Source organism: Mustela nivalis, assembly GCF_964662115.1.
Source record: "Mustela nivalis genome assembly, chromosome: 10".
NCBI lineage: Eukaryota > Metazoa > Chordata > Mammalia > Carnivora > Mustelidae > Mustela > Mustela nivalis.
This window is the reverse complement of record NC_139029.1, coordinates 19,547,275-19,566,439: the sequence shown is the minus strand read 5'-3', so window position 1 is coordinate 19,566,439 and position 19,165 is coordinate 19,547,275. Positions and strand designations below refer to the sequence as shown.

General features: G+C 42.7%; 2 protein-coding genes across 4 annotated transcripts in view; both read left to right on the top strand.

Annotated features, from left to right (window-relative positions):
• The window catches only part of WASF2 (WASP family member 2), a 937,387-nt gene that overhangs the window by 621,276 nt on the left and 296,946 nt on the right, over window positions 1-19,165 (top strand). The gene's annotated exons all lie outside the window — the stretch shown is intronic.
• On the top strand, window positions 884-18,201 carry RPA2 (replication protein A2). Its single transcript, XM_082684921.1, has 9 exons — window positions 884-1,205; window positions 1,443-1,549; window positions 4,406-4,507; window positions 4,635-4,748; window positions 9,734-9,808; window positions 10,458-10,574; window positions 15,152-15,259; window positions 15,438-15,532; window positions 17,290-18,201. The coding sequence occupies exons 1-9, from the start codon at window positions 1,196-1,198 to the stop codon at window positions 17,372-17,374; spliced, it is 813 nt and encodes a 270-aa protein (XP_082541047.1). The 5' UTR covers window positions 884-1,195; the 3' UTR covers window positions 17,375-18,201.

Sequence of the window (19,165 nt, the reverse complement as noted above, 5' to 3'; positions counted from 1 at the left end):
ATAGTATCTACACTAGTGGATAAAATCAGACTTCCTGGGCTTGAATGCAGACCTCCACCACTTAGCCTCTCTTTGCTTTGGCTGCCTCCCTTGTAAAACTGGGGCAGGGACAGTATTCACCGACCTCACAGGACTGAGTTACTAAACGTAAAGAATTTAAGACAATGCCTGCTGTTTTAGAAAAATAAAACGACCCAGGAGCCTAGGGACTATGTCTGTCTGTCTTCCCGTTGAATCCCAGTGGCCAGCACAGAACTTGGAACAAAAGAGGCAACAAAGCTTTTTTAATCTAAATAAGTGGGGTGTGAGGGGGCCTAACAATCTGGCGATATTTAGAGGAAGGAGCTGACAGACGTGTTCTCCTTTCTACGGGAGGGACAGAACAATGTTACACGAAGAAGAGTTTAAACAATCAGGGATGCGGAACCCTATTAAATCACGCGGAGGAGGGGGCAGGGGTGGGATGCGATCCTCAGATCTTCTAAAAGGCCATTCTGGGGAGGAGGATGTATGTTAATACCCCACAGCCTTACGGAGGGAAATCAGGACGAGGGAATGCAAAACAGAACCTGGCTTTTTTTGGAAAGGAACTAGCAAACCCTCGACCTGCCCTGAACACAGTACGGTGAGACGCCAGGTGCGAAACGCCGCGCCCGACCGCGAAGCCGAGTCACCGAAGCAAGAATTCTGCTGAATTGGTGTAGATTAAGGCGTCGTCTGATTGGCAAGAGTTTGGCGGGAACCGGGGTACACCAAACAAAGGAAGTGATGTAAGATGTCGCTCACTGACGGAGGTGGGATTATGCTGCCAGAGATTCGGAATTATCATTTTGATTGGTTGTTTTCTTGAGACACGGCCCTATCAGCCTCTCGCCGTTCCTTGCTTCCGCTTGCGCCGCTTGTTTTGCCCTTAGGAAAAATGGCCGCGGAGGCTTCCAGCCCCATCGGAAGCGGAGTGCGCGTTTTCACAAGCATGGCCCGAGAAGACGGGAAAAAGCGTAAAGTTTGTGAGCATTGATTGGCTGAAGCAAGAAGCGTTCTGGACACTGATTGGCTCCATGGTTCGCGGGAAGGAGTTTGTGGCACCAGCGGGAAGTGGGTTTAACACTGCGGCCGCAGCAGGGTTCAGAGGAGCTGGACAAACCCGCCAGATAGGCTTCTTCTGGACTTCTTTCCTGAGAGAGTCGGGACCAGGATGTGGTTTAGTAAGGATGAGAATCGCAAAGAGGATTTAGCAAGAGGGCAGGGGTCGTAGAGGCGTGCGGCGGTGCGAGTGGGGGAGGGACGGGGTGGCGAAGGGGCGGGGGGCCGGGGTTAAGGTGGTGAGGAAGATTAGGGCGATGCTGGGAGTGGTTGGCTGTGGGGTGAAGTCTGAGGGGGCCTGTGGGGTGTTCTGAGGCTTGGAAAGCGGCACGGGTATTGATACTGTTGTTTAAAACCAGATGCATCTGAAAGCTACAGCAGCTCCTCCTTCGGCGGAGCGGGCGGCTACACGCAGTCCCCCGGGGGCTTCGGATCGCCGACACCTTCGCAGGCTGAAAAGAAATCAGTAGGTTGAAAGAGTATTCCGTTTTATTTCATTCTGTTCTGAAGTTCCTAACTCGTCCCTGAGAGAAAATTTATTCGGCGAAATGTGTCAAACATGAACTGATTGGATAATTACCAGTTACTGCCTTACCGAATCTTAGAATTAAGTGCTGTAAGTTTAAAAAAAAAAAAAGGACATTTCTCCTACTTTCGCTTCCAACGTTGAATTGGCTTTATTCTGAAATTTACCAATATAGCTAAAGAATCAGTCTTGTGGGAAAACTGGGCTTTTGTTACTAGCCTATTTTGTATTCTTCATGTATTCGAAATTTTTTTTTTAATTACATGTAATGAGGTGATAAAAAGCGGTGGGAAGAGCATGGTCTTGGAAGTCAGGTATATCTGTGTTCTACCATTACTCTGACACATAGGGTTTCATTGGACAAATGTCTTAACAACAGGAATCAAATGAGATTGTTAATACATACCTTATAAAGTTGTTATGAGACTGAATATTCTAATATATAGTGTATATAAAGTGCCTGCCCTGTAGTCATTTTCAATAAATGGTCCCAGGTTTTGTTTTTTAAGTTTGTATTTATTTAAGTAATCTCTGCACCCGACATGGGTCTTGAACTCAGAACCACCACCACCACCCCCAGATCAGGTCACATGCTCTTCTGACTGAGCCAGCCAGACATCCCTAGTCCCAGATATTTTTGTTAAAAAGAACATGAGTGTTGGAACCAGGATAGACAGTGTCTGGAATCAGCTTTTAAGTGGCAGTATCTTTAGTGCGACGACTTGAACCTTGTGGCCCTTAGTTTTTCTCATCAGATAATGATACTAGTACTACTTATATCACACGGTGGTGCTGAGAATTGATAAATAAGGCAATTAATATATAGGAACGTGATCTGTAAAACGCTGTCTAAATGCTTGTTATTCACTTTCAGAGGTGAGTTTATATTTAACTGCTGTTGATTTCATCTTTTAAATACAGGTTGATTTGGCTACTTGTTAGGTATCGTTCAGATGTGGTGTTAAGGTTCAATATTTTTTTTTTTAAGAATTTATTTACTTATTTGACAGAAATCACAAGTAGACAGAGAGGCAGGCAGAGAGAGAGAGAGGGAAGCAGGCTCCCTGCTGAGCAGAGAGCCCGATGCGGGACTCGATCCCAGGACCCTGAGATCATGACCTGAGCCGAAGGCAGCGGCTTAACCCACTGAGCCACCCAGGCGCCCCATTAAGGTTCAATATTAGCAGGTTCTGTATTTTTTGTACAGGTTGATAAGCTTTTACCTAAACTGTTAATTCAGGGGTGTGTGTCAGTGATTGATAATTCCCATACATTTGGACATTGCTTTATATTTTTCATACCAATTATTTCATATAATTCCATAATGTATTTATTGATTATTCCATTGTACATCAGAGGGTCTGGGAGGTGAAGGGACTGAGTCTGTTATGTTCCATCCTACATGAAGAATAACTGTTTGGTTGTTGATTTCTGACAAAAATTCTAATCTTTGGGGTGCCTGGGTGGCTCAGTGGGCTAAAGCCTCTGCCTTCGGCTCAGGTCATGATCCCAGGGTCCTGGGATCGAGCCCCGCATCGGGCTCTCTGCTCAGCAGGGACCCTGCTTCCCCCTCTCTCTTTGCTTGCCTCTCTGCCTATTTGTGATCTCTGTCTGTCAAATAAATAAATAAAATCTTTAAAAAAAAAATTCTAATCTTTAATCCACCGTGCCTTTTCTTCCTTGTGCTTATTTCTCTAAATGAGTTTATGAGAGTGCATATTTACCGGTAGCCTGTAATGCCCATGCCTTATTGTTTTAGTGTTGACGTTTTCACACGTCAGGGTAGAGCCTGAATGCTACCTTTGAAAGTGCCAGTACGTTTTTCTGGGATCCCATGTAGTGCGTCTCACTCTGTAGTGTATCAAGACCAAGTTTGTTATTTACATTTGTGCCTCCATTAGGTAGGAGTGTGTTGAGGGCAAATCCTATTCCGTTTTTCTCATCTTTATGCCATGAGACCTGCCCTGGCCAGTTGTAGGGGATAATAAGTTGTTAGGCTGCTTTTGAATGGGATTTCAGTGTCCTTGGGTAGACATCACCTACCCAACGCATAGTGTCCTTTCCCTTTAGGACGTCCAGCATGGTCAAGCCTTTATCCCATTTTCCCCAGGACTTCCATTCTATTGTCAGAGCATCTGTCCTTAAAACTCTACCTCGAACTTTTGTTATCTTTTATCATGAGACGTCGGGCAACTCCAAAGTTCTGTCTCTGCTGGCCATTTCTCAAACCTTTTCCAAATACCATCTCCTGTCATTGGTGAACTAAACAGCCAGCTCCAGCTTGCCTTTGTCCTAAAACTGAAGTATAAGTTTTGTCCCGGAAGCAGGTCATCATCCTTCCTTATGTTGTCCACACTCTGACGAGCTCATTTTAGTGAATCTATGTGCCACACAAACTTAACTCATTGATCAGGAGCTTTGGAGTCAGACACCTAGTTTGAATTCTGAAGTGTGGTATTTGTTAGCTATATGATCTTGGTTTCCATCTCTGTGAAGCAAGAGTGAGGATTCAATGTTAATGATGTATGTCAAGTGCTTGGCACATGGAAGGTGTTAGTGGGTGGTAGTTATTATTTTCTTAACTGAATTTTTTTTTTAAAGATTTTATTTATTCATTTGACAGAGATCACAAGTAGGCAGAGAGGAAGGGAAGCAGGCTCCCCACCAAGCAGAGAGCCCGACTCGGGGCTCGATCCCAGGACCCTGGGATCATGACCTGAGCCAAAGGCAGAGGCTTTCACCCATTGAGCCACCCAGGCGCCCCTCTTAACTGAATTTATGCATCTATCTTTTCAGAGAGCCCGAGCCCAGCACATTGTACCCTGTACCATATCTCAGCTGCTTTCTGCCACTCTGGTTGATGAAATGTTCAAAATTGGGAATGTTGAGATTTCACAGGTAAGTAAAACAGTTTGTGGAAGAGTCCCTTCATCTTGTGAAGAATGAAATAAAAGTTACTCATTTAAAAAGTACATGAATGTTTTAGTTTCCAGGAAAACCCAACTTTTCTTTCCTTCTGATCTAGGTCACTATTGTGGGTATAATCAGACATGCAGAGAAGGCCCCAACCAACATTGTGTACAAAATAGATGACATGACAGCTGCGCCCATGGATGTTCGCCAGTGGGTTGACACAGATGTAAGCAGTTATTTTTGAATTTAGGGTGGGGCTACTTTGGGACTCGAGATGTTGGACTTTTTTACTCTTTTTAATTTCTTAGTATTAGAATAATTTATAAGCAAGACGACAAAGGCAGAAATCTTAAAATGAAAGGTTAACACATTTGAATTCATAAAAATTTAAAATGTTCCAAACTTTACTATATATAAGCAAAGTTAAAAGGCAAGTGACAGGACACACTAGAATATAAACTCTGTGAAAACAGGGTTTTGTTTTGTTTTTGTATGTTTAGAGAAGGAAGGGGTGGTGGGACAGAGGCAGAAGGAGAGCGAGAGTCTTAAGCAGGCTCCACGCAGGGCTCACTCTCTCGACTCTGCGATCATGACCCGAGACTAAATCAAGAGTGAGACACTTAACCGATTGAGCCACCCAGGCACCCTGCCTTTTTTAATTTATTAAATTAGCATAGGAAAAAAAAAAAAAGAATGGCAGTGTCCACTTCTGATAAGAGTAGTAGCTATCAGGGGCGCCTGGGTAGCTCGGTAGGTTGAGTGTCTGCCTTCAGCTCAGGTCATGGTCGAGTCCCGTATCGGGCTCTCTGCTTGGAAGGGAGCCTGCTTCCTCCTCTCTCTCTGCCTGCCTCTCTGCTGCTTGTGATCTCTGTCTGTCAAATAAATGAATAAAATCTTTAAAAAAAAAAAAAATAATAAATAAATAAATAAATAAAAGTAGTAGCTACCACAGTGCCTCTAGCACTTAGCAGGGACTTAACTAAATACTTGTTGAATGATTTGTCATGTTTGTCAAGGGAATTGGATGCCATCCTACCTTGATGGTTTGAGTATAAATTGATATAAGCTACCTCAAAAATCAGCTAATGATCAAAATCATCCGTCATAAGAATGTTGATATAGCTCTCCCCTGCCAGAGGTTACGTTAAGGAAATAAGATAATAAGATGTGTGCAAAGGGACACCTAAGTGGCTCAGTTGGTTAAGTATCTGCCTTCAGCTCAGGTCATGATCTTAGGGTCCTGGGATCGAGTCCCACATCAGGCTCCTTGCTCAGCGGGGAGCCTGCTTCTCCCTCTGCCTGCTGCTGCCCCTGCTTGTGCTCTCTGGCAAATAAATACAAACTTTAAAAAATAATAATAATAAAAGATGTGTGCAAAGATTCAGTTGTAAGATTGTTGATCATAGCATTGTTTATAATAATGAAAAATTAAAAACAGTTTCAGGGGTGCCTGGGTGGCTCGGTTGGTTAAATGTTAGACTCTTTGTTTAGTCTTAGGTCTTGATCTGAGGGTTGTGAGTTTGAGCGATGAGTAGTGCTCTGCACTCAGCAGGGAGTCTGCTTCCCTCACCCTCTCCATTTGCCCTTCTCCCACTTGAGTACACTTTCTCTCGCAAATAAATCCTTAAAAAAAAAGTGTGCCTGGGTGGCTCAGTGGGTTAAAGCCTCTGCCTTTGGCTCAGGTCATGATCCCAGGGTCCTGGGATCAAGGCCTGCATCGGGCTCTCTGCTCAGCAGGGAGCCTGCTTCCACCTCTCTCTCTGCCTGCCTCTCTGCCTTCTTGTGATCTCTGTCTGTCAAATAAATAACTAAAATCTTAAAAAAAAAAAAAAAACTAAAAAAACAGTTTCAGGGGCGCCCAGGTGGCTCAGTTGGTTAATTTTCTGCTTTTGGCTTAGGTCATGGTCCTGCAGTGCTGAGATCAAGCCCCATATCAGACTCCCTTCTCAGTGGGGAGTGTACTTCTCCTTGTGCCCCGCTCCTTGTGTTCTTTCTCTCTCTCTCAAACTCTCAAATCTTTCATTTATTTATTTATTTATTTATTTATTTATTTTTCTAAAGATTTTATTTATTTATTTGACAGAGAGAAATCACAAGTAGATGGAGAGGCAGGTAGAGAGAGAGAGAGGGAAGCAGGCTCCCTGCTGAGCAGAGAGCCCAATGCGGGACTTGATCCCAGGACCCTGAGATCATGACCTAAGCCGAAGGCTCAACCCACTGAGCCACCCAGGCGCCCCTCAAACTCTCAAATCTTTTAAAAACAATAATTATTTTTATTCTTTTTGTAAATATTTTATTTATTTATTTATTTGACAGATCACAAGTAGGCAGAGAGGCAGGGAGAGAGGAGGAGGCAGGAGTGCCGCTGAGCCGGGAGCCCAATGCAGGGCTCAATCCCAGGACCCTGAGATCATGACCTGAGCTGAAGGCAGAGGCTTTAACCCACTGAGCCACCCAGGCGCCCCAACAATAATTATTTTTAAAAAACAGTTTCAAAATGCAAGCAATAGGGCCTTACTAAACCGTGGTATATTTATGATATATAATAGGTGATACAGAAATGTGTAACTGTCATGAAGTGTTTACCATAAACTTGAGAGGAAAAGAGCATATTACACGATGGTATACGTGGTATGACCCCATTTTTGTAAAGCAAAAATATGTGAGTATCTGTGTAAACATGGAGATAAACTAAAAGGAAAACTATATTTTTTATCCTTTTTATTTTTAATTGTGTAAAAGACCTCTTGGTTTTTTATATATATATTTTTTAATATTTTATTTATTTATTTGACAGACAGAGATCACAAGTAGGCAGAGAGGCAGGCAGAGAGAGAGAGAGGGAAGCAGGCTCCCCACTGAGCAGAGAGCCGGTTGTGGGGTTTGATCCCAGGACTCTGAGATAATGACCTGAGCCAAAGGCAGGCTTAACCCACTGTACCACCCAGGCACCCTGGTTTTTTATAGTTTAAAAATACATTCATTATAGAAAATTTAGATCATAAATACTTTGTACACTATTTTCTCTTAAAAAACCACAAGTTGTCTATAGAGAAATAACTAGGTAGTTCTGCATTCTTTAATTTTTGCTTCTTGGAAAAATATGGAATAATTCATTCAATAATTATTATTGGAGTACCAATTTTGAACCAGACTGTGCTTGGTCCCTTGTATACAAAGAATGAGAAAGACCCTATCCTTGACATCAAGTGGGGAGGTAGATACTATAATGCCTAATGCTACATGAGCAAACAACATGTACCATGCTTACTTATAAAACATTTAAAGTCTCCTGAAATCCCACATTCTAGAGGGGACAATTAATTGCTCTAACAGGTTTTGGTAAATATCTTTTCATACATTTTTGTCTGTATATCTGTACGTAGAGATGTATGCAGTCTTACATAAAGGATAAGATGATATATAATTAAATATATATTTGAACATATATTTTTTTATTTAAGGTTTTATTTTTAAGTAATTTCTACACCCAACATGGGGCTTGAACTTACAACCCCGAGATCGAGAGCAGCATGCTCCCGACTGAGCCAGCCAGGCGCCCTTGTACTTAAACTTTTTTTTTTTTTAAGATTTTATTTATTTATTTGAGAGAAAGAGAGCATGGCAGGGGAGGGGCAAAGGGAGAGGCAGACTCTCCGCTAAGCAGGGAGCCCAACACGGGGCTCAATCCCAGGACCACAAGATCATGACCTGAGCTGAAGGCAGATGCTTAACAACTGAGCCACCCAGGCGCCCCTATACTTAAACATTTTATGATCAGAAAAGAACTTTAAGACTTAGTTAATACATATTTGTTATAAACCATTTATTAGAAAACTCAAAAAGACATGTTAAAATTAGCCATAATTATCCTAGTTAACCATTGTTAGCATTCTGGTGTGTCTTTTCCTCCACAGGGGAAATCAGCTTTTTTTCCCACGTGCCACCACAACTGGTCTTCTCTGACAATAAAGCAAAATCTACATTATGAGTTTCAATGGTGTGAAGTATCCCATTGTATGAGTGCATGACTTGTTGGTTATTTAGGTTGTTTTCAGTTTTTTAGTATTTTAGGTTATGCCATATGAATATACAGAAGGTTAAATTTTTTAAAAATTTTTATTTACTTAAGTAATCTCTACACCCACTGTGGGGTTCAAACTCAAGACCCTCAGATCAAGAGCTGCATTTAAAGGTAAATCTTGGGGCACCTGGGTGGCTCAGTCAGTTAAGCATCTGCCCGGAGGCAGGTCATGATCTCAGGGTCCTAGGATTGAGCCCTGCATTGGGATCCCTGTGCAGCGGGGAGCCTGCTTTGCCCTCTGCCCCTCCCCTTGCTTCGGTGTGTACACTCCCTCTCTCTAACAAATAAAATCTTTAAAAATAAATAAATAAATGCATCTAAATCTTAATGCAGTTTCTTAATTATTTCCTTAAAATCCTAAATGTTGAATTACTGTGCTGATAAGTAGATCCACTGGAAAATTTTGTGCCCAACAGCAGTGAATAAGAGTGCATACTTGTTTGCTTTTTTGGTGGGGGGGGCGTTATTTATTTGTCAGAGGGAGAGAACGCACAAGCAAAGGGGAGCAGCAGGCAGAGGGATAGGGAGAACCAGACTCCCGCCGAGCAGGGAGCCAGATATGGGACTCGATCCCAGAACTCTGGGATCATGACCCAAGCCAAAGGTAGATGCTTAACTGTCTGAGCCACCCATGCGCCCACTTGTTTGCTTTTTTGATGATGTATGTGACATAGAGCTTTGGAACTGGCAATTATTATTAGAGGTCTTTTTATTCTAGTGCCTGATATTCTAAAAGGGTAAATTCTAAAAAGCATGCAAACTAGTTAGTGCCACATGAGGATCCGTTAGCACTCTTACTTTTTTTTTTTTTTTTTAAGATTTTGTTTATTTATTTTGACAGACAGAAATCACAAGTAGGCAAAGAGGCAGGCAAAGAGAGAGGAGGAAGCAGGCTCCCTGCTGAGCAGAGAGCCCGATGCGGGGCTCAATCCGAGGACCCTGGGATCATGACCTGAGCCGAAGGCAGAGGCTTTTTACCCACTGAGCCACCCAGGCACCCCGCACTCTTACTTTTTAATGCTGTCTTTCTGTACATAATTCAGCAGGTTATTTTGTTTTTTTTTTATCAGTTTTAAAGTTTTACCAACATCCCTAAAACCTTCATGTGATATGTTTTTTTCTTTTAGGATGCCAGCAGTGAAAACACAGTGGTTCCTCCAGAGACATATGTGAAAGTGGCTGGCCATCTGAGATCTTTTCAGGTGAAGCAAGAAAAAATGATAGTTAAGTTATATTTGCATGAAGCAGTTTCTGGACTCATGCCTGAGTTTAGGATACTTAAGATTAAACCAAGTCTTTCTGTTAAGTGGGAATTAGATTGAAATTACTTCATTATTCTCTTCGAAGAGAAATAACGGGTTTTTAGCTTAATATAAAACTCACAGAGGGGTGCCTGGCTGACTCAGTCAGAAGAGCATGCAACTCTTGATTTCCATGTTGAGTTCAAGCCCCACGTTCAGTGGAAAAATCACTTAAAAATAAAATCTTTAAAAACACACACACACAACTAATAGAATGGTAGAGAAAGAACAGGATCCCTGCCTATAATTGCCATCCACGGCATCCACTAAGGGGTAAAAAAGGAGGACACCGGATTTAGAGTCAGGAGACTACTCTGCTCGGTTGTGTAAACCTTGGGCAAGTTTTTTAACAACTCTGAGCTGGTTTTGTTTTTTCCTCCTATGAATGACTATATTAGGATTGACCTTGAGTTAAAAATTTTAAGTATATAACACATTTTTTCCATATTGGCAGAATATCATAACCAAGACAAGTGCCATAGTGTTTTTGACCTAAGGTTGCTTTGAATGTGCTTGTCCTTTATTCACGTTTTTCCCTTTATTTTATTAGAACAAAAAAAGCCTTGTAGCCTTTAAGATCATGCCTCTGGAGGATATGAATGAGTTCACCACCCACATTCTGGAAGTTGTCAATGCACACATGATCCTAAGCAAATCTAACAGCCAGGTGAGCAACTCTACTCTCGGAATTTTTTCTCTTCTCTGGAAAAACATAGACAGCTTCTGTGCTCTGGCTTCGATTTTCTTGATGGTTGAGAAAAACCTTCGATTTTTTTGAAGGTTGAGCCAGAAGAAAGGCCTCACTCAGTCCTCAGAGCATTTTCTTCATGAGCTTTGCCATGTTATTTTATTCCAGAGGAAGCACTCCTTTTTCTCTCAGAATTCCAAGTTCCTCTAACCCCACTGACTTGGAAGGCCGAAGCCTAAAACAGCCTTTACGTGTAGACACGTAACTAACTGTAGGCTGAATGCTTGGCTCCAGGATTGTATTCAGAGAAATATCCCAACATGGACAGCATTTTACTGCTTTTCTTCTAACCTGTTGGCTAAATAGGAAAAATTATGCACCATTATTTTGTCCCTGAAGTTATCTTCCCTGCTTCATATTGAAAATTTTCAACATTATTTTCTACCATGTAAATTCCTTTTGACCAGTCCATCTAGGGCCACACAGAGGGTTTATTCTTCTATTAGAATGTCCTTAGATTGGGGTGCCTGGCTGGCTCAGTTGATATGGTAGAGCATGTCACTCTTGATCTCCGGACTGTGAGTTCAAGCCCCATGTTGCATGTGGAGCCCACTTTAAAAAAAAAAAAAAAAGGCAAAAAAAAGTCCTTAGATGATTTCTGGTGCCCAGGTGAAGGATTATTGGTTACAGAGTAGGAAAGTGTAGAAAACCCCTGAGCCACTAAGGATGCTATTGCATCCTGTTCTGTGCCAATTTGGTAAGCACTGGGGATACAAAGAAATCCATTCATTTATTCGTTCCTTTGAGAAATATTTATTGAGCCTGATGTGTACCAATCATTATTCTAGGCCCTTAGAAGGTTTCAATGAGGGAGTGACATGGTCTGATATGTCTTTTAAGAAATTCACCTGGGCTGGGCTGCTGTATGGAGCGTAGATGATGAGGCACCAGGAATAGCCGCAGAATTAATCTAGGAATGGTAGCAGCAGCTGGGGTAAGGAGTGGTTGGCTGATGTAATTTGAAGGTAGAGCTGACAGGACTCGTTGGTGGGTTACATATAGGATATAAAGAGGAAGGATTCAAAAATGACTTTGGGGCTTGAGCAACTAAGTGAAGCTAACACATTTGGAGGGTAAAATCCAGAGTTCTGTTGGGACTTGCCAAGTGGTGAGGTGCCAGGTAGATACCCAAGTGGAGAACAGAATGGATGGTTGAATATGTAGAGGGGGATCCAAGGGAGAGGTCGGGGCTAAAGGTGGAAATTCGGGAGTCATCGCGTAGGTGATATTTAACGCCTCGGATAAGATGAAATAACCGGGGAGTTAAGAGGTCAGAGACCTGAGCTCTGGGACACACTAACCTTTAGAAGTCTGAGTAGAACAGAAGCCAGTGGAAGTAAAAAAAAAAATTACCAGTTAGGCAGGAGGAAACCAGGAAATGTCATTCTGTAGAATATTCTGAAAAGACTATTTTAGGAAGGAGGGGGTGGTGATCAACTGTAGAATGCGGCTTGAAGTCAAGGCAGGTGATAAGAGACATCTGCCACTGGATTTGGAAACCTGGATCTTCACAAGGGAGGATTCGGTAGAGGATGTGGGAAGTGGGTTAAAAAGAACAGAATTTGGGGCACCTGGGTGGCTCAGTTGTTAAGCGTCTGCCTTTGGCTCAGGTCATGATCCTGGGGTCCTGGGATAGAGCCCCACGTTGGGCTCTCTGCTTAGTGGGAATCCTGCTTCTCCCTCTCCTACTCCTCCTGCTTGCATTCCCTCTCTCACTGTGACACTCTCTCTGTCAAATAAGTAATAAATAATCTTTAAAAAAAAAAGAAAAAGAATAGAACTAGGTAGAAAGTTTAGAATGTTTATTTTATTGCCATAGTTAATGACATATATGTGTATGGATCACATATTTCATAAAAGTGATTTATAAAGTGAGAATGGATGATGAGGGAGTGGAAACCGGGCACAAACACAGTTACATTGAGGAGTAAATAAAACACTCTTTCCTGCAAAGAGTTCGTATTTGAGCAGTGGAGATTCAGATCGCCTCGGCAGTGAAGGCAGGATAAGTGGCAAGCACAGGGTACCGTGGAACCACAGCAAAGTGTTTCCCATCCTGACCTGGACATCAAGGGAGACGCCTTGAAGGAGGTGATGCCTAAACCAAGTCCTGAAAGATTCGTGAGGTGTGGGGTTACCTGAAGCAGGACCCGAGGCCCTTTCAGCAGAGTATTTGGGTAAGAACTAGCCTTCAGTTCAGTATTACTGGATCCTAAGATGTAAGACTTCTGTTTTACCAGCAGGCAGCGTGAAGGTATCTAGCTTGAAAACAAGAGACCATGACTGGTTTTTATTTTTTACCTCAAAGCAGTAGGCATTTAATGAGCATTTATTGAATGAATGCATCTCTTCACTCGATGGGATTTCTCCTAACAAGTTTCCACAGTGCTTTTATATCTGTTTTGGGTAGTTAACACATTTGACATTCTATCATCCTTATTTATTCAGTTCAGTGGATAAAACATTGAGCACAGGTTGCACCAGGCACTGTGAAAATGGAGGGGCTTGTGGCAGAAAGTGCCAGGCAAACAGTGTGCTGGCTGCTGTGAGAGGGAATGGGCCAAATGTCTGAGAGCTGAGGAGGAAGAACTTGGCTGACTTGGCTTGGGGCATGTTGGACAGCTTTGCAAAGGCAGTAGCCATTAAGTTGGGCTTTGCCAGATGGGAAGTCAGTGTTTACCAGGCAGATGAGGGGAGGAGCATTCCAGACAGGGAACAACATGGTCAGGGCAGAGGCAAGAAGTCCAGGTGCAGGAGCGCCTGGGTGGCTCAGTGGGTTAAAGCCTCTGCCTTCGGCCCAGGTCATGATCCCAGGGTCCTGGGATTGAGCCCCGCATCAGGCTCTCTGCTGAGCAGGGAGCCTGCTTCCTCCTCCCTCTCTATCTGCCTGCCTCTCTGCCTACTTGTGATCTCTGTCAAATAAAATAAATAAAATCTTAAAAAAAAAAAAAGAAGTCCAGGTGCAGCTGGGGGAGTAAAGTGTGTCGGGAAGGAGCAGTCACGAGTAAACTAGAGATCTTGACATCTGTGGTGGGTCTTGACTGTCTAGGTGTATATTATTTTCACAGGCAGGGGGAGCCACCTGAAAGCTTTCCGACACAGGAGGGACAGGATCTGAAGCTGTTACTGTTACCTGAAGTTGTTATCTGACACAAAGACAGGAGTTGACTAGAGTAGGAGAGACTAGTGGCTGAGATGCCCTCGGGAGGCCAGGGTGACGAGGATGGACTTGAGCTACACTGAACTTGTGTGATAGGCTGTGGTGACAGACTGGGAAGTGAGTGAATGGACTCAGGACTGAAGTCTACAGAATTAGGTTAGCTTTACTCACTGAGGTGGGATAGAGCAGGGCAAGCAGGTTTAGGGAAGGTCATAATCTTAACTTCAGAGAGAGCACAATCTTAACTTAACTTAACAATCTAATCTTAACTTCATGAGAGCACGAGGTGGGTGTATCCAGTCCATAGCTGGGAACAAGAATTTGTGGCCCAGGAGGAGGTCTGGGGTGGAATCCTGGGGAATCTGTCAGCCTTTTGGGGGATAGGTAGAGAGAAAGGTTGGTGAGGGATGCTGAGAAAGTAGAGTTTGAGAAGTAAGTGGAGAACCAGAAGAACTTTCCATCCAGAAACCTAGGGAGAGGTGGGTACATTTCAAGAGGAGTGTGGTCAGCGTGTCTTTCTGAGAGGTACTATTAGGACCGAAAGGGACTGTTGGGTATATTGGTTGAAAAGTCATTGGTGACTTCAGTGAGAACAGTTTCCAAGGTATATTCAGTAAGAGTGCAAATATAGTGGGCTGGGGAGTGACTGAGAAGAAAGAAAATGGAAACAGGAATTATAATCTGTTGTTATTAAAAAGAAGAACAGAGAGTGATGGGAACTGGTTTTTTTTTTTCCCTCTCATAATGCCTCATGCCTAGGTGACAGTAAATGCTTGAATTGGGGAGGGCAGGGTGAGTGAAATGGGTGAACCCTTACCATGGTGAGCATCTGATAATTTATAGAACTGTCAAATCACTATGTTGTACACCTGAAACTAACATATATAATGCTGTGTGTCAATTATACTTCAATAATAAACGTTTTTAATAGTAATAAAATCAGGACCACGGTAAGGCATTCCCCAAAATAAATAAATGAGTGAGCCAAGTGTATGTTTGAATAATAAAGCACCAAGGATATATACCATTATAGTAGATCTCCAGGTAATTTTCTTTTCGGTGCTGTTTTTCCTCTGGTTCCCCTCAACAGCACAAAAACAAGAAGGAGCTAGGAGGTACCTTTCTGGATAATATTATGTGCTTCAGAGAATCACTTTATCTTCCTTGGAAAGACTCTTTAATGATGATAGCTGTTCCTTCCAGTGTAAGCAATTGTTATTGGGAAAACCACTTAAATTATTTTTGTGAGCTGCTTACTGACACGCTATAACACAATACAAGGACTGTATTTAAATTGGTAAATTTTCTAATGCTGTGAACTTCTTTCTTAATGCAGCCCCCAGCAGGAAGAGCACCTATGAGCAATCCAGGAATGGGTGAAACAGGGATCTTTGGTGGGAATAGCTCCATACCAGCAAATGGCCTCACTGTGGCTCAAAACCAGGTAAACACTGAGTGTCTCCAGAAATCCAAGACACAGACCGTCTTAAATTTGTTACTTCCTTGATGAGTCTAAGGCTGTCTAAGGACCTGACTCCTTTCTTTCTTATCAAAGGTCTCGGGTTTACATAAAGGAGTTGATTTAGAGTAGTTGCTAAACTCTTTCTCCTTTGAATCTTCAGGTGCTGAATTTGATTAAGGCTTGTCCAAGACCTGAAGGATTGAACTTTCAGGATCTCAAGAACCAGCTCCAACACATGACTGTAGCCTCAATAAAGTAAGTATTTGGTTCCCATCAGCTGGGGCTCCAGAATTGTACCCATTTTACCTCACCAGGGTTTCCTTGTAATGAGAAGTTATTACACATAAAAATAAAACTGTTAGCTGCCATCTCTTTGACAGAAGGGGAGTTGTTCCGTCATGGAAAGATAGAAAAAGGACTCACAAAGGTGACGCTACCCATCACATCACTGATTCACTTGTTATTTAACAAATAGTGATTCCCATTATGTACAGGGGATATAATTTTGAGCAGAATTGACTGGATAAAATTTGACCTCTTGTGGAATTCCATTTGGAGGAGTAAGAGCCTTAGCTCCGGTCCTCAGACGTATGGGCCCATTGGTGTTAATCTTTCCACTGTGGAGATGTGCATTTGGCCCTCTGGACCTGAAACTATCAGTCCTTCCAGCATCCTTCTGATTCCATGTTAGACAAGCTGCTTCCTGATTCCGATGAACCAATCAAACAAGCTGAGTACTTTGGTGCCTTTGATAGTTACTTATTACTGTAAATCTGTTGATATTCTAGTTTTACATAGAAAAGAAAGGCTTAGGTATAATTTCATTTCCTATTTTATAAAATGAAGAAGTTAATTCCTATCTCAGAGTTCCAGTGATGAATAGGTATAGAAGCACTGTCACAATGGGGCGCCTGGGTGGCTCTCTGCTCGGCAGGGAGCCTGCTTCCTCCTCTCCCTCTGCTTGTCTCTCTGCCTACTTGTGATCTCTCTCCATCTGTGTCAAATAAATAAATAAAATCTTAAAACAAAACAAAACAAAAAAAACCACTGTCACATAGTAGTTGCTCTATTACTGTTAGTAAACATTTTAGTAGTAGTTAGAAAACAGTTACTGTTAACAAACATTATTAAATATGTTATACTCGGGGGACCTGGGTGGCTCAGTGGGTTAAGCCTCTGCCTTCAGCTCAGGTCATGATCCCAGGGTCCTGGGATGGAGCCCCGCATCGGGCTTCCTGCTCGGCAGGGAGCCTGCTTTCTCCTCTCTCTTTCTGCCTGCCTCTGTGCCTACTTGGGATCTCTGTCTGTCAAATAAATAAATAAAATCTTAAAAAAATATATATATAAGTTACACTGATCTTGAGGGTCTCAAAGGGTTTGAAGGCGTCCTCCCATTTCTGGAAAAAACCTTTCTTAATGTCCTGCAGCTTGGCTTCCCAGAGGGTTGGTGGGTGGGTAGGGAGAAGGAACTTTGAAAAATGGCTGTTTATGCTAGGAGTTTCATGTGCAAGTTATTTTATTATTTTTTAAGATTTTATTTATTTATTTGACAGAGAGATCAGAAGGAGGCAGAGAGGCAGAGAGAGAGGAGGAAGCAGGCTCCCAGACAAGCAGAGAGCCCGATCCCAGGACCCTGAGATCATGACCTGAGCCGAACGAAGGCAGAGGCTTACCCACTGAGCTACCCAGGCACCCAGGACTGCATTTTTCGATTATCATTTTCATTTGCTTAGCCTGGCATTTGATTTTGGCTCTATTTTCTTGCCTTTACAATAGTCTGGGAGAAGGGTCCAAGGCAGCTTTAATAATCAGTGTCTCCGTGCATGATCTCACTTTTGCAGTTTTACTGCCTCTTCCTGGAAGAGCCCTCTGAGCAAAATGGCTGTGACTTCTTAGCTAAGGTAGAAAGTGGGAAGTGAGCAAAATCTGTGGTTGCCCATATCCAGAAGTCCGTTTCCTTTCTTCTTTGTCAATTTGAAAATGAGCCTTTTTCCCCCTTGGTTTTTTTCTAGGCAAGCTGTGGATTTTCTCAGCAACGAGGGACACATCTATTCCACTGTGGACGATGATCATTTTAAATCCACAGATGCAGACTAACGGATCTAATTGAGTTCCCGAGGCATTTTCCAGCTGGACCTGTTCTCATAGTATGTTTTCTCCCACTGTGCATCTGTTTGGCCAGTTGGCTTCTAGGGAGTAGGTTTCATCTAGAAAGGATCTCACTTAGCATCCTTTTGAAACTTGCTACTCTTCTGGCTTTTTGTTTGTGGTTATTTTTGTTTCTTGAAGCTCAATTTTGGACAGTTGATAAGAATGTAAACCTGGGTGGATTTTCTTAAAGAAGTTACAGATTGGGGCGCCTGGGTGGCTCAGTCTGTTAAGCGTCTGCCTTCAGCTCAGGTCATGATCCCAGGGTTCTGGGACCCAGCCCCAAGTCAGGCAGGGGTCTGCTTCTCCTTCTGCCCCACCCCTGCTTATGCTCTCTCTCCCTTTGAGATAAATAGATAAAATCTTTTAAAAATGAAGGAAGTAATAGATCAGCTGTTTACAACAGCACAGATGGAAATGGAAGAAACATGCTACCAAGGGAGTTGGGTGGTACTACTTCCAGGATACGCAGGAGTTTCTGCTCCTGTAATGTTCCCTGTGGAGAGAAGATGAGCCGGACTGGGACCTTCAGCAGGGAGCTAGCCCAGAAACCCACTAACTCTGCCTGGTTTTGTTCCCACCCTTTGGTTGGTTATATGGTGTTATTTTCAGAATTGCACTTTCCTTTACCTGTCATGACTGCTTCCAAAAGTGTGTTTTTATGAACACGAAGTTCTGTGGTGGCCTCATGAGGGTAGAGGGGAGAAGGACGTTTGCTCGATTTTGTACCAAATAAGTACATCAGTATGTTTAATAATAAAAGCTCTGTTGTAGAATTTGTGAAGATGTTATTTTTCTTCCTAGGGTGGTATTACTACTACTTTATCTAACGTGTGTAGCATAGCTTGATTTGGGTTTGAAATCCTGGCTTTCCCCTTTTAGTTAGGATCTCGCGCAGGCTACGTCAGTTCTGAGGGCCTCCCATTTCCTTATTTATGAAGACAACTGTATCCTTTCCTCATAGGTGTGTTGGGAAAATTGAGTAAAATAATGTTTGCAAAGCATCTAGCATTGCCATTGGTAGAGGTTATAAAGTGGACCTTAATCTTGACTCTAGAAATATGTGGTCATGTAACTGAATTGGTAATATACCATTTGACCTCAAAATGAGATTAAGGGCGCCTGTGTGGCTCAGGTGGTTAAGCACCTGGCTTCTATTCAGGTTATGATCCCAGGGTCCTGGGACCAAGCCCCAAGTTGGGCGTCCTGCTCAGCGGGCAGCCGGCCTCTCCCTCTCCTTTGTCCCTTCGCCCCTCGCTGTGCTCGTGTGTGCGTTCTCTCTCTCTCAAATAAATAAAATCTTTATTTAAAAAATCAAAGATGAGACCGTTTAAAGGCCTACAGGCTTTGGCCAGCTTAATCAGTTCTGTTTCTTACGGGAGAGCAAACTACCTCGAAGATGTTTTTGACAACTCCAGAACGTAAACTACGTTTTGAATAAAAGAACTGGTTATGAGTTAAGTTAATGAGGTGTAACATGCAAATACAAATTCTATAACTTTAACTGTGTTTCAGAATGAAACCTACCAGCAGCCATATGGAAAATGCCCCACCCTCTGGTTTCTAAAAGTGAACAAGTCTGGGTTTTGTTTCTGTACATACAGAATAGTTCCTATCTAGGGAGCTAGATGGTTGCTTAAAAGTCAGTCAACCAGGATGTTTATCTGCAAGTCTGTCCACTCTTGATTATTTTCTGAAAGAAAGGGCACCGACTTAAAACAGGTTAAAAAATCATATATT

Coding starts and splice junctions, on each gene's coding strand:
- RPA2 (XM_082684921.1), top strand. Junction 4,508..4,634: donor GGAATGTTGAGATTTCACAG/GTAAGTAAAACA, acceptor CTTCTGATCTAG/GTCACTATTGTGGGTATAAT. Junction 4,749..9,733: donor GCCAGTGGGTTGACACAGAT/GTAAGCAGTTAT, acceptor TTTTTCTTTTAG/GATGCCAGCAGTGAAAACAC.